A 16,319-nucleotide genomic window follows, 5' to 3' on the forward strand; every position below is an offset into this window, starting at 1 on the left:
TATGTAAGCATCATAGTACTAATATAGTAAACTACATGTGAGCAAATAAATAATGAAATATTTACAGATGACACAAATAACTCCTCTTTTTAAAATAAAAAATGTATTCTACACAATTGCTATTACAAAAATAAAGCTTAATTGATAAAGAAATTACTGCAGCAAATAACTTTGTTTCAGACCACAAGCAGCTCCAGATATTTATATATTTACATGTGGAGTACGATGCAATTTTCAAAGGGAGCCAAGGATATTCACAAAAATATCACTTGCCCTAACTGTTCAAAACAGTAATTTGTTTTCCCCTCACAAAGGCCTCACAGAGCATCTATATCATTAACACTGTAAACAACAACACATTTATGTAATATTTTAGTGCTGTCCTCTAGTGTTCTGGATTACAAATAACAAGGGAAAGCTCAGTTTTTTTCATTCCATTCCTAAAAATTGTCAGACATAAAGGTTTATACGTGAATGTCCGTGTAGCTTAGTCATCAGGGTATGAACATGTTTCAGAGTATTTCATCACTTGTGTGGCTCTCCGGAATCTAAATCCTCTAGATGTTATACCCAGTTGTATTATTTTAGAAAAAAATTCATCTAGTAATAACTTTAGTAATACTATTTTAATTATAACTAACATTAAAGATATCAAAACTGAGCTTAAATGTATTTGAAATGAGCTACTATTATATACTACACATTTCCTATAGGAATTAAAAGAAATTGCTGAAATAGCATGTTTCCTATAAATATCAGAGATAAAATAAATCTGAAGGGTTTTTCAAGTATTAAATATCAGCTATAACATGAAATGTTTTTCCCTTAAGTTTGAATTCTTTTTACCCTCAAGTAATACAACATGAATTTTCCCTTTCACTCCTACAAGAAAAAAATGTGTAACATTGAAGTTCTATCAGTAACACCTGCTAAAAATATTGGACTGGGATTGAGGGATCTCATACAATAAGTGTTTGTGTGTATATGTGTGTATAAAATCTCTTTATCTGAAATTATTTCTCTGAAACTCATTCATTTCTGTTCACTGCAGTATCACCTCTACTACTCATACGACAAAGTCTTTGAATTCAGACGAGAAGAAAATAAGGCACCTGATTCTTTGTTACCTATAAAAACCAGCTGAATACCACAGATTACTGTAATGTTACACTGAAAGAAGAATCATCCCCAATTGGTTTTAATGTGCCATTTTCTCAATTCCTCCCCAGGACTTGCAGCCAGTGCCATGGGGGAAGTTACTGAAAGGAAAGTTGCCCAAAAGGTCTTCCCTAGTCAGACTGTCCACAAAGCTCCCAGCACTGACACATTTCAGTATTTCAGGAACACAAAAGTCACGTGTACAGATACCCACAAGGGATGATGATACAGTTCATGTTGGACATGAGCAAACATTCTTAAAAGTACTACAGCATTTGCAAAGTGAAGTCTGGAAATAATACAGTCACTCAACAAATATCATTTTGGCCTCATATATGTAAAGTATCCTTTCAAGTTATAAACATGCCCCAGAACAACGTGGATTATTCAGAGCAAAATATAAACAAAAATTCAAAGAAATCATTGTTCTTCCTACTTTTAAGTGGGGGGGCTGAAACTTTCTCTGTCACCTTCTGTGGCAAGTCCACTACACAGTGAATATTTGTATGCATAACAAAATTTTAGTTCACAGAAAAAGAAACATATCAGCAGCAGTAAAAGATACAGAAAATGTGACAGCAGAATTTAACCTTGGAAGGCAATGGGCTGAATGGAATATACAGGTATTCTCAACATACATGAAAGCAAATTCAGGTTTTACATATTTAACACATATTTTAAACAGATGACAGACATGCTTCCATACATTATAGACTTACCAAGTGCAAAGTTAGAAACTACCAACAGGTTGTTGGGTTACCAAACATTTCTGCTGCAAACTCTTTTTTAAGTGCATCAGAACAATGCCATTGCAAGCATACCAATTTTTGGGTAGTTTGGAGAAGAGAAAATTAACATCAACTGAAAGAAGCCCTTCTGAGCTCACGCTAAGCAAGAAACAGGGCTTGGCTTCTCACATGGAGAGCTTATAATTGGTTTGGGTTTTTTTCTTTTAATTTTTCTTTTTAAAGCACATTTATAGAGAGGAACATTGAATAGCAAATACCCTAGACAACCAGCTTATTTTCTTACTAGCAAAATATTATGACATCCTGGAAATAATTTTAAAGACTCCTATTACATCTTTAAATCATTTATATATCACTCATAACATCTATCTCAAATTTCTTTTAAGAACCACCTTCCAGAAGATGTCTATTTTCTTAAAAAAAATCCATCCTTTCTTACATCTACTACCCAATCCTGTTCCCTATTATAAACATCTGTATGCACAGGTTTGTGTGTACAGTTGGAGCCAGAACAAAATGGCACAAAGTGCATAGGAAAATGTGTGATCATGAAAGTATTACAAAGTATTTATATTATATCCCTAACTTTACTCTTCTGAAGAGCCCAAAATACTCATTTACAGATCAAGTAGTTGGCAGAGACAAAATAGAGGAAGAGACCTATATTCTGTGATGCCTGAATACATCTGAGAAACAAACAGGGAGGATGAGAGGAAAGGATTTAGAAACCTGTATGTATGACGACGACTTTCTGACCAGTGCAAACAGTCAAAATGATACTGGGGCAGGGTGGTTATTGCTCAGAAACTGTTATTTGAATATACTGTCCCTGATTTTAAAGGAAAATAAAGTGTAAGAAAAGGCAAAGTTTGTACACATGAGAGTACAGGAAAGAGGACAGAAATAAAATTCACTCTCAAACCTAAAGTATTTAAATCTGAATAAGCCCAAAGGATTTTGATTGAGGAGCATAAAATAACAACGGAAGAAACTGAAGAGATAGGGGTGTCTACACAGCAGCAACATCACTGCTATGACCCTCTACTATACATACAAAATACAGAAAAAGAATGTCTTTATCTCTCTAAAGCTGTGACCATGGCAACCAAGTCTCAGGAACAGTCAAGAGTGGAGTATTTCACTCTCCTGGGCAGCTCTGGACCACCAGATGCGACTGGCTAGAGACTGCTACAACATCTTATTCTTCCTGTGGACCAAGTACTACAAATTGTGTCTCTTGGTGTTAGTGCTGTCCAGACAGTTCTCTGGGTTCTGCATACTGAAGGATGGATGCATTTTTACTGGAGAGGTCAGGCATATTTTCCTGCCTCAAGACGAGGCATTCACTGCCATCACATGACCTGTCATATCATCAGGCTCCAGTGCTTTCTGTTTGCTGTCACAGCTAAAGCATCAAAAATCCTCAACACTGCAGTGCTGCTGTGACCTAGTAATTCAGATGACTCTTACAGCATAACAGTGCTGTGTGAATGAGAAAGTATTTCACAATTGATTTTATTTAAAAACAGCACGTGGATCAAGAACAAATCCTTTACTAGTAGTCAAAACAGAAAATACCTTTCAGAACAAGTATCATCTGTAACATTAGTTGGTTTATTTCCTGTTAAGATTTTTTCCATAAATACCTATTTCACCTGAAACTCTCCCAGCATGCTTTCTACTATGATGGTAGAGTAAGACATACAGAAATTTTATGTTCCTTGCTGCAAAAATGCTTGAATTTTACAATTTTACAGTCTTGCTCCAAGACAGTTATGAAACACTTTGTGTCATATTGTTAGTGCTACCACTCCAATATCAATTGGCTCAAAACAGATGGAACAAACATTGCATTAAGAATATTTATTCCAACCAATACCAAAAGTAAATGCCACCTAGCAAATAGAAATTGACTAGATTGCACAAATTATCGTATTATATTGTTACATCTATTAAAATAATCTTGTAATAAAATCTAGGTATTTTACTTATAAGGAAGAGATTAAAAATGGAGATGCCCTGTGATGTGTCTTTGCAGACCCTCTTTACTCATTTTTGCATTTGGAAGATTTCTGTCATGTCCAACTCTGTGTGTTATTGACATTCTTCAGAACAAACACTTTCAAAAGAGCATTAGAAAACTACTGTCTATATCCTTCAGCTGAAAAAAAAGCTATGAAGAACAACACAAAGAAAACTACTGAAATCTAACTTATAATGATGGTTTATATATGTGGGTAAAAAGAGCAATTCCCCAAGGCAGCCGGTCCTTACCTCAGGATTTCTGATGCAGGCAAAAGACCCCAAGAGAAAGGACACTCCCATTCTCTCCCTGACTCCATCTAAACTTATCTTTGAATGAATTGTTAAGACACAATAAATGTGCTAAACTGGGCTGAATGGAAGACGTTACCAGCTCTGAACTTAGAAGATATGCAAGTAGTTTTCATCTACTCCTTTATCACAGACTGAAAGATGGAATGAGAACCTATCCCTTAGTGTCTGGAATGAAACCCTTCCCTGGCATGCACTCTTCTGACTGCACTGGATCACAGCAGTTTTCAGTTACACTTCCTATATACATATATACACACACGTATAAAATCTTATTTATTAATAACAAAAATGAAGACCAATTATCAACTTGAGGGAACAGACACATACAGCTAAATTCCATACATGTCCCACCAAGTATACAGAAACATACATGTGTGTATGCATACATATAAATATAAAGATACACTCTTGTATACTGACAAGAGTCAGGTATCCTCAGCTTTAGCAAATTGGGAATAAGATGACACCACCTTTTTTTTTTTTACCCTGAGACAGGCTTTCCCAGGCTCCACTACCCTTTATTATTCTACATCAATAAGTATTTACTGAATGATGACTCAAATTTAGAGAGCTATGAAATATTCAAGTACAAGCTACAGACTGACCCAAGGCTTACACATATGAAATATAAGATGTAATAAAAAAAGAGGCAAAACATTAGTTAAGTTTTGCCTTAAGACTGACAAAAACCAACAAAAAAAAGCCCCACACCCAACTGCTAAGTTCCACAAGGTGTACTTATTAGTTTTAAAATCTTATTTGGAGATTTTCAGATCATTCAGCTATGCAAAATTCATTGAAAAAGAAAGTAGTGACTGCTATGACTTTGACCCTACACCATGGCCTCCAGCAGATGAAACATAACCACAGGATTTATCAGTTAGGCCACATTCACCCACTCAGATCTAATTTTGACCAATGACCTGAAGAGAAAAAAAATAATGGAGAGACAGGTAAAATGAAAAATATATCAAAAGAGATTGTAAAATTTAGTGATTTACAAAGACAAAAAGGTCACAAAAATGTATTATTATTATTATTCTTGGTTGTACAATTTTCTAGGCAAAAATCTTAGTAATGACCAAATTTACTTTGATAGAGTTCTAAGTTTTAGTGGAACTATACAACTTATTTTCTCACAGACACCTGATGAAATTTAAGCCTTAACTTTCTAAGCAGTTTAATCCCTAATTTCTGTATGGGATGAGAAAAGTTGTCAGACATACTAAATAAATATCTACTTTGGAAAGAAGAGGCAATCAAACAACCCAAACCTCACCCTTCAAATTCTTCAACTCATGTGATACTTGCTGTTTACTACTGGTTTAGAAGTCTCATTGTTGGCACCAATTATAAAAATATTGGAGCATATATAACTACATGAAATTATCTTTAAACAGTATTTGAAAACCTTCCAGCATGATTGACCATCAATATGATCAAAGGTTTGATCCATAACGTCACTATCTGCAGAGTCATTTCATTTCCTCCATGGCAGGTGTGCTTATGAAACAGCAGAGGTTTCATGCAACATTTAAATATATCGCTGTAATGTTAACTGGAATTACTTTCAGAGTATTTCTGAATTCTTCTCTATTTCTCATAAAGTTTGTTATGATCATACTGATGGATTTGACTAGTATTAGACACTGCATATTTTATTAGGGCTGACAAACTCATTTAAAGGCTGGTTTATTTTATTGATACCTGTACAGCTTTTAAATGCTTGAGGTAAAATTTTCTATGCTCAACAGCTATCTTAAGGTGGTATGATTTTTTTTTTCTTTCTCAACAGAAGTGTCTCAAATCATTTGTCATCCTTGTTAAAGCCATGAAACACAAGTGTTTCAGAAAAAACTTCATGCCTTTAAGTATGGACTCAAAGTGGAACATTCACCTTCTGTGAACTTGTTCCCACCACAGCGACAGCCTGGCTTGAAGCACTGCTGCTTTTCCTGCTTGCTCCAGCAAGAGAGGTCCACATGGACCATTCCACACCGTGACAGAGTCAGTCTCATTACAGTGAATGGAAGGGGCAAGTTGTAACTTAGCAAAGAAAACCTCTGAAATGAGGTAGCAGATACTTCTATGTACATCTCTGGTATGCTCAATACATCAGAACATGGGGGGTTTAAAATTACATACCACCTAGAGTGTTCTCAGAATAATTCTGTATAAAACAGTCACTCTTAGGATTTCTGGTTTGTTAGAAGCAAAGACAACTGTATGGTTCTGCACTTCAAAAGAAAATGGCAGAACTATTGTTAACTAAGCACTCTGATACTGTGGTAATAAGCACATCAAAATACAAGAAAAAGTATTCTATTCAGAGGATTCAAGTAGACCACAAATAGGAAAAGCAATACACAAGCAGTGTGGATAAAACAAAATACTGTATATGTATTAAGTTACTGTCTATTATTTACTGATGATTTTTGACCTTCCCTGGAAAGGATTGTAAGCAGAGTTAGTTTTGGCTATTCAGGAGATCCGACCTCAAAAATACTTTTTAGGCATATGTTAGAATTTTTTTTTTTCCTGTTGGAGCTAGAAATATGTTAGACAGTTATGAAAATTTGCACTTCCTGGGGCAGTATGAAAAAAATCACAATATAGCCAGTGTAAAGCTAACACTATGATAACTGAACAATAAGTTGAAGTTTTATTAAGTGAAGTTATTCTATCTTTAAACCCAAACTAAACATATTAACAATAAATCAAAACAGAGCTATGTTTGCAAAGCAAAAGAAAATAACAGGTAATTTGAAATTATTCATTCTGTAAGTATTATGAACTTCAAGGAATAAATTAACTTTAAACTTTTACTAACCGAAAAACAATTCATCACAGATAAATGAAGATTGTTAACTCTGAGCAAGGAAGATTGCTATTTAATGTCCACCCATTCATTCCTCTCTGTTAATACATGATGGATCTAAAGGTAGCTTGGTAGACACATTGCCATATCCTGTACACAGCAAGCAAAAATCCTTTGATCCTTTTATTAGTATATATCATTGTAATGATATTCACTTTTCTAAAAAAGCAAAGATACCAACTGGTTAGGAAAACGTAGAAACAATACAGATAACAGCTAATTTCCTTACTGACGGGGATTTCAAGTGGTGGCTATTGGAAGATTCTGCACTTTAATTAGAATAAAATTTGTTATTGATTTTTATATTTGTCTTCTAGCACACAAGTTTGGAGCATATCCTGTACACATACTATATTAATATTCCAAATGTATGATTAGATCAATATTCATTGTCATGAAAAGATATTCCACTGTAATGGAAAGTTGCTGTATACATATATTAAAATTTAGGTAAAATACATTAAACCTCACAGATATTATTTCATGGTCTCTGTATTGTTTTCTATATCACAACCCACATGCAGGTTCAATATCAACATTTTAACTTAGAATAATTTTATTGTGCTCTGTAAATCAAGGGAATAAAAGAGTATAATTAAATTTCTCCTATTCTAGACCTGTAAGAGAAACAGGCACTTACCTTTTGCCTTTTCTTCCTCCACATTTTTTAGACTTGTCTTGTACTCAGTAGGCAAGAGATACAGACTTAAATGACACTTGAAGTCAACTATACTCCTATTTAACATTTAACATTTCAGCATAAACTATGCTGAAATCCTAATTATTTAGAATATACGCAGACTATTGTCCACAGACAATTTCCCAGTCATCATGTAAAATAAGGTTATCTTTGTAAATCTCGTGAAAAGAGAATACAAGTTGTACACAAAGTAGCACTAGAGTTTAACCTAGGACACAAAGTTTCTTCTGCCCTATAAAGTGATGATTATGAAAGTCTGTTGAGACAAACATTTTCAGATCCTTTGGAATGCTTTCTGTACAAGTGCATCAACCTCTGTCACAGGACAATGAACTGCTATGCACAATGAAATCTTCCATCTTTAGATATCACCCTATTATTACCTGATGGAAGAACCATTCTAGAGTCAAAGCAGTACTAGGTCTCTTAACTTTTCTAAAGTCACCTGAAAAACTCAGCAGAATTATTGATGACTCTACAACAACATAAATATTGAACTATTCATAGAAATTTCTTAATCCCCAGCCTGAAATTATAAACAGACTAGCTGTCTTCCCAGCCATCCATTATCTTTTGCACAGGAACACTGTTCAGATTTGTTTTTTTAACTGCAAACAGAGACATATGAGTCTGACACAATATTCTACTGACTTTAACTTACATGCAAAGCCCAAGTCATGATGCTAACTGCATAGCCAGAAGAAATAGAAACACTTTTTGACTGTAGAAGCAATAAAAGCTATCTTATGTCCCTCTCCATAAAGGAATTCAAGCGCAAGGTTACCACTCACATTTTATCCTATTTTACTGAGTTAGGGAACATGTGCAGAGATAACTGTAGGCAAGTGGTACTATGTGTGGTTGCCCATTCATTTGCCAACAGATGAAATCCTGAAGAAGGGATTCCTTTCAGAGGCACCTTCCTGCAGAGGTGCCTCAGTGATGCTGTGTACATCTCTGTCACACATCTGAACAATGCTTTGTCTGCCTGAGTGCCACTGAAGTATCTACATAGCTCTTGATCTAGGTCAGGCCAATTTCAAGGATCAACGCCATGACCTCTTGTGTTCTGCTGCAATACAGACGTAATTCAACATTAAAGCAACTACAGTATATCCTACTAGGCTTTCTCAGGTGTTGACCCTAGATGGCACCTTTTAGTCAGCAATGCATAACAGCAACAACAACAAAAGATTTGTTAATTGTTACTGCATAGCAAATAACAGCATCTTTTCCTGTGTACCAGCTACTTCTGAAAGAGGTGGTGATGTGGCACTCATTCTTCCCTTATACTTGTAACAAAAGACACTTTTAGCCATCCGAACCCTGAGAATGTAATATGCATGAGCAGTGCTATCAATTTTACTTTCTCTTTATGGTTTTATGAGTGAAGGAGGGACAATTCAAATATACTCTGATTTTTCCTGTTTGTCTAAAGCAAACCATGTAGTTAGTGTGTTGGAATAACCTGTAAATAAATTGTTATCTCAGTGCTCAATTATCAAAATCCAATTTTACTGCAGTTTTAACATGTTGTGCATTCCAGTGGTTCTGGACTCAATGCACCTTCTTCCTCTAAGGAAGCTCTGAATTGCCCAGACACTCATATTGTAGTGTCTAATACCATTACAACCTCTAACAGGTCTATCTGTTCAAGCTCAAATAACTACATTTATTACCCATATGAATCAGCATTACATTCTCAAATCACCTGGGAATCTACAGTTTAACCTGAAAACACTCAGCTTCAGGGTTTTTTTTTTTCAGCTGACTACACAGTTGTGAACTTAACAATTATCTTCCACTATTAACTAATTATTATTTAAATCAAAATACCTCCAATTATGAGTTTTTGGAGGAAATCATAGCTTTGTGCTCCAACTTGGGACAATTTTGACTGAAAACAGTCATTTAAATAAGTTTTGCTTTCATTTATAGCTCCCAGGAGTATTCTACTCAATTCACTGCCATGTCAGCTAAACTTCTGATTAACAGGATCAGATTTAAGATGTTTGATTTTACTAGTGCCATACCTTGAACCATAAGAAAGTTTTCTTTATTTCTTTGTTGTATAAACATTGAAACTCTCCAATTCCTATAATCAATGTGTTAGTATTTCTACTAATGTTCTTGCCTTCTAACAATTATGTTCCTATAACACCACATGACAGGCAAACCTGCAGGAAAGTGAGGAAAACATAAAAACAAACAGGATGACCCCTTTGTATTATTACCTGTTTCAATTTCCCAAACATAAACTGAGTTGTCTTCACATCCAACAATTAGCACATTCTCAAGAGGGTCAAATTTTATCTTCTTCACAGGAAACAGATGCTTTCTGGCATGTAAGAGACACTGTCTCTTCTGAAGGTGTAGAATTGCTACTGAGTGGTCACTGCACACACAGCACACTATACTCTGGTCTTTTAACTGCAAAAACAGAAAACTCAAGTTTCAACACTAACTACATTCATAACCACATCATTTCAACTGGCCTAATAACAGTATTCCAGCAGTTTCTTTCCTAGAACATACTCATTTTAGAAAATCATTTTTTATTTCAGCCAACATCTTCAACTTGTTTTCAGAAGTCTGGTTAAACAGTTCATTTCCTGACAGGAAAACATACCTTCATCTTTGGTTTTTCAGTATTTTAAATATTATTATATAATTTCCATTTATTCACAGTATTAGCATATCTATCAAAGCAATTATTATATAGCCAACTATACAGTAGCAGTTGTCCTACAAGAGAAAGGAGTAAAAAAATTACCTTAAACCAAACTGGTATTCATGTGATATAAAATTATGTCAGGTCTAAAAACAAAAGCCAAAGGTAACTTATTTCTAATAAAACAAACTAAGTTAGAAATTAATTTCATACTGTATGGATCTGATACTGCAAAGCCTTCCTTCTCTGCAGGTAATTTTTAGCGACACACGGGAATTCCCCTAAGAGCAATTTGCATTAAATCCTACTCAGTTTTAAGAATAAAGATGAAAAGAAGCTTTACAAATTATTTTTTATTAAGAACTTCGTTATTGCAAACCATTTTTTGACTACCTAATTTTGGCATGTAAGTGAACGGTGAGTCATTCACTAGTATCAAATATGTCTTTGCAGGCTAAGAGGAAAAATAGAAATCCCAGCCCCAGGGAATATAAGGTTCAAAAGTTACATAAAACATTCTGTAAAGTAATGTACAGAATTAACTTCAAAATTCAATTAATTAGAAAAAAACTTGAAATTGTTCTGAATATTATAAAATGCAAAAACATACACATAAAGGACCAAAAGGATATGTCAGGGACCAAAATGAAGTATATATATTTTAGAGCAATAGAGAAGATTAAAATACTATGTTCAAGCTCCTAGCCTTACTGAATACATTCTTTAATTTTCAGGAGGAGGAGTTAATCAGATTGACATATAAGTTGATCATCATCATATTATAAATGGTGAATAGAATGTTAAGAGCTTCAATTTAATATGTCACAAACTCAAGAATTCAACTCCCTGCAATTAAAAGGAACTTTCAAAGACAAAAATTAAGTGAAAGTACAATATCATAAAGTGGTGTGGGCTACTGTATTGCCAGACAGTGTTTTCTTTTTATTTTCTCTTGTATATAAATATATATACACACACAGATGCATATATAGAGATTTTTTTTTTTGAGACATTTATTATGTTTTTACTTACTCTGTAGTGTTCTGGGGATCGCAAGAGCTCTGTCACTGCACCACACTGCAGATTAAACTGGTGTAGGATGCCTCCAGTAAATATATCCCAGCAGATCACGACAGAATCCTGGCCCCCTGATAACAGCCAGCTTGGATCAAATCTCACTGATTGGTCATGTGGATAAAGTAAGCAAGTGACTCTGCTACTGTGACCATTCAAAACCTTATAAGGTAAATTATCTGAAAAAAGATGGTACATGTATTATTTTTGCTCTTTAAGAATAAGAGTTCCATATCTTACAGCACATTTCCTGAAAATTGGGATAAATATAACCAACTTTTACATGGGATCAAAGAATTTTGGACCTGTTCTAAAAGAGAGAACAAAGGTGTGCACTCTGAGCTTCACTACTGAGATGTACCCTTCATGTTCCCTTCAGAGAAATGATCTTTTAGAGAACAAATAAAAAAGAAAACTGCCAATATAGTGACATGCCACATATCTCACTTCTAGGGCATAACCAATCCCAAGGCATTCCCAGTTTCCTACTAGTGGAAAGCACCTTGGTAGTACTGAGCTGTGATCCAATTGATCAGATATGGAAAGAGAAAGATCATCATAATCTTCCATTTTCCTCATTCCACTCCTGACCACCAGCCCTACTTTTCAGAGAATTTTTACAGGGATGACTGGAAGGGATGCCAGAAATATGAAGTCTTCTGTGCTTGACTGAGATGAATCTGAACAAATTTTTAAAACTTACCTTTAAGAAAAGATATGTTTTCTAAAAGTCTTGCTCTGGCAGTTTTTAAACCTAATGTTACAAAAATTTTCCCATTTTCACATCCGCATACAAGCTTATCAAGACCAGGTATGTACACAGAGGAACTGACAACTGCATTTCCAAATCCATCTTCAGATCCACAAAGCTGATCAATAATGCCCTCTGACATGGAACGATGTTTATCAAAATTATCCTGAAGAGTCCACATGGTTGTAATTGGGATCTCTAGAGAGTGGGGAAAGAGGGGATTTTTTCTGTTAATGCAAAACAAAATATGCAAAGGCAAACTAAACAAACACACTTTTTCATCTCTTGATCACTTAACTTATCCTTTTTGCAGTCTAGGGTTGGAAAGTCAGCAGTTGCTATTCCTCCTAACTACAGGCAATCACTACACAATGATTAAATGGGCATCACTTTTTAGTGTAAGAAGTTTTTTATGAGAATTTAGATTTTCATGAAAATTGACTCCAAGACATAATGAAAAAGATGGTAGCAAGGTGCCAAAAGTGCCCAACCTTTTGGAGAACCATCAAACGTTGACACAGGAACATCGGGAACATGCCACAAAGTGATTCGTCCTGAAGCTTCACCAGAAAAAAGAACCTTGTAGAAAGGCTCCTTTCTTTCATTCATGAAGCCCATGACGGAAGGAAGACTCTGAAAAAGAACAGCAAACCAATATTCTGAAAGAAAACTGATAAAATAATATAATAATTAATTGTAAAGGGGTTTTTTTATCAAAAGCTGTAAAAATACAGAACAAACCACAGTTGATTCCTTATCTGCCACTAAATCCCGCTCAGACCTACTCTGGCTGGTACAAGCCTTTCAAGGATCACCTCTGCTTTGCAAGGATACTTGGCTAAACCTACATCCTAAATGGAAAAGTAGACTGGGACGTCTCCCCAGGTTTATAGCTTCACCACCATAAGGACCAAGGCCAGGCTGAAAAAACAATGCAGTCAAATACTGATAATATTTGCATCAAAACAAATTCAGTAAAGCTCCAGTAATCACAACTTACATAACTACAAATAATGAAAGGTAAGAATTATGCTTTTACATAGGTAATAGTCTATAGTACCATCATTCTGTTACGAGGTGGTGGAGCATTTCCAAAGAGTAGCAAAGCTGCTGAAGAGTGTGGAGCAAAATTCTCATAAGAAGCAGCTTGAGCAGCTGAGGTTGTTTACTCTAGGAAAAAAAGGAGGCTCAGGAGAAAGCTCATCACTCTCTACAACTACCTCACATGTTGGATATACTTATTTACAACACTGAAGTTTGAGAGTCAGTTCCAAAATAATTAACTGTCCTGTAAAATGGTTCAGTTTATAGCCTCAAAATGGAGTTCAAAACAGATCATCACACGAGGGATTTGGTTGCCTGACAAATCTGCTAGAAAAAAACTATTCAGGCAGTAAGGCAAATATTAAAGTAGAAATATTAAAAAATTGCAGGTCAATATTTTAAAAAGCATATATTATGGGGGAAGTACATGTGAACTTTGTACCACCACTGTAAACCTATTTTTCACTAAGCCATGTGTTTTGGCTATTTCTTTTCCCTCACCTTTCCCAACATTTTGGCATCCTTCAGCAGTTTTCCTATCTGATTTTTAGATCACAGCACTTGGAGAAAAGCTGAATGGTTTATGCTGTTTTCCTTAACTGAAAAAGAAATCTGTCAGGCTTCACAGGATTATGCAACAAGAATGCTTTTTAAGGGCCTACACTTGTCAACAGAAAGAAAGAACACTGGAAAACCTTACACAAGTATATATTTAACAGTGTTTCTAGTCAGCTAGAAATACAAATATGTTTCTTATGCATATCATCAGAAACTGCTTAACAACCTGCTTGAGCCGTCAGACAAACACTCAAACTAATGCAATTTCAGGCAGGAATTAAATCCACATCTTCCAACAATTACAACTTCATTAACAGCATTAGCAATCAGACATAGCAAAAAACACAGAATCAAAGCTGCACAAAATAATCCGTTCTATGCTCTGGTTCATTTTTTGCCCAAGTAAGAAGCAAAAACCTACCTACCTTGCCTACCACATATCTTTCCTGCCTCCCATTGCCCAGCTTCTTAATTACAATAAATATTCTACCTTTCAAATCAACTCAGTTTCCTTATTTATTCCTCTGTAGCTACACAAAGGACTACATAACAAGTGAGTGAATATTTACGTTTTTGAGCACAGTCGGGTCCATTTGAGATACCTTGTCTACACAGTGACTTTTGTTACAATTTGGTGTGACATGCTCTGCTGAATATGAATTCTCAAAAGTATAGAGATCACCTACTTTTTCAGCTTCCTCTTTTCTTAAAATTAGAGGCTTCTTCAAGCCAAGACCATGGTTCTGAAGAGAGTCACATGTGTCATTTTATACACATTTTGTACATCAGTCTGCTCACAGTGCAAATTCTGTGTGATGATGCCTCTGAAAACTCAAACCAGCCATATTCTGGACAAAATGCCAGAATCAGACCCCTTCAATTTTGGGTGGACACACAACCTATTTATGCAGTTACACTGAAACACGCATACATTCTTTAATAAAACAAGAAGTAACTTGTTTAAATTTTGCTCATGGGTTTCCTGTCTTGATTTTGGGTTTATGGCATGGTTTTATTTGTTGGGAGTTTCTATTATTTATTTTTGTTAATTTTGATAGATTTGAAAGTAGAAGCTTCTAAAAATATTTTAAACCACATCTTTATTAGAAAAATATTTTTATTTTTGTAAAATTAGAGAAAAAATACAACAACCAATCTATAGCTGAAGATAAAGGCATTTTTCCACTGGGAAAAAAACTAAATATAGTCACAATCAAAGACAAAATATGTTATGAGAATCTCCAAGTTTCTAAGTTACAACTTGAAAATGAAGGAATAAATATAACTAATTTTTTTTATAGAACAATTAAATCTGTTGATGCATTCATCAATTCTTTTGGGATTATTCAGGTAATTGCAAAAAGACAATAAATAAACTTTCAAGTCTTTATGAATTTACCTTATTTTCCTTCATACCAGTAAAGCTGAGTAAATGAGGATAAACTGTTTCCTTTAACGCCTTCCCATCAGCAGGGTACATGCTTTTAGAAAGGCCACTGCATAATTAAAAAATAAATTTTAAACATACAAGCTTTAGAAAGTAATTTTTTCAGAAAGCAGAACAGTAACATCCAAGATTCACAAGTTCAATTAAAGGTAACCAAGTAAGTAATTACAGGAGACTTTTTGAAATCTCAGCACCAGCTGCCCAAGTTCTACATGGCTAATCTTATTCCTATGTCCCCTGCTGTGTCAAACAAAGACTGAGGGCTGTCAAACTCAGGGTAAATCTTTGAGTGCCAAAGTGGTTTTGTTCTGGTTTTTGATCATTTGCAACATGCAGAGATTTTCCATAGTAACCCTCCAAAAGTTCATCTTATACCTGAACTTTTTGTGTGAATTTCCCATCTGAGCCCACCTGTTTAGCAGCTGGTAGATGTAACTGTGGCCATCTTCTGTCCAGATGATAAGTCTGTAAGCTGCCAGCACTTCCCCACCAGCAAAGCACTGACCACTCTTACAGAACTCAGTACAAAGCAAGGAGAAATCACAATAATCATAGACCTAAGTTCAGAAAAACAACAACAAAATATACAAAATACTATTTGTTTAAATAGTATTGACACATTCATTTCAATCTAAAGTGGGTTTGGGCAGTGGATCTGTAAGTAGAACATGAGTTCAACTCTTCATAGTTGAACAACTATTTTTAAAGCCTAATATGTTTTGATAATTAACTAAAGTCAAGTTAGAGTTAAACCATATAACTCAAAGTTAAAGAAAATTACTTTAAAAAAACCCCAAACAACAAAAAAGTAGCATTAGGGTGTTATAGTCTCATTATAGAAATTATTAGGAAACAATGCATGTTACAGATATTTTTCCATAAAGTATCCTATCCATTCTACACTCTAAAAATGCTTTTGTACAGAATTTAAGTAGCCCAAGAGACATCTCAA

The 16,319-nt window shown here is 34.8% G+C and overlaps 1 protein-coding gene across 2 annotated transcripts in view; it reads right to left on the reverse strand.

The window, feature by feature from the left end:
- Positions 1-16,319, reverse strand: part of WDR72 (WD repeat domain 72) — a 99,890-nt gene that overhangs the window by 66,313 nt on the left and 17,258 nt on the right. For both annotated transcript variants that reach the window (XM_058847291.1, XM_058847292.1), the window contains 6 exons: positions 15,779-15,924; positions 15,320-15,416; positions 12,810-12,951; positions 12,271-12,516; positions 11,526-11,746; positions 10,057-10,252 (listed from right to left, as the gene is read on the reverse strand). In XM_058847291.1, the coding sequence (XP_058703274.1) occupies positions 10,057-10,252; positions 11,526-11,746; positions 12,271-12,516; positions 12,810-12,951; positions 15,320-15,416; positions 15,779-15,924 (1,048 nt within the window). The remainder of the gene's footprint in view (positions 1-10,056; positions 10,253-11,525; positions 11,747-12,270; positions 12,517-12,809; positions 12,952-15,319; positions 15,417-15,778; positions 15,925-16,319) is intronic.

Source organism: Poecile atricapillus, chromosome 11 (genome assembly GCF_030490865.1).
Source record: "Poecile atricapillus isolate bPoeAtr1 chromosome 11, bPoeAtr1.hap1, whole genome shotgun sequence".
NCBI classification, from domain to species: Eukaryota; Metazoa; Chordata; class Aves; order Passeriformes; family Paridae; genus Poecile; species Poecile atricapillus.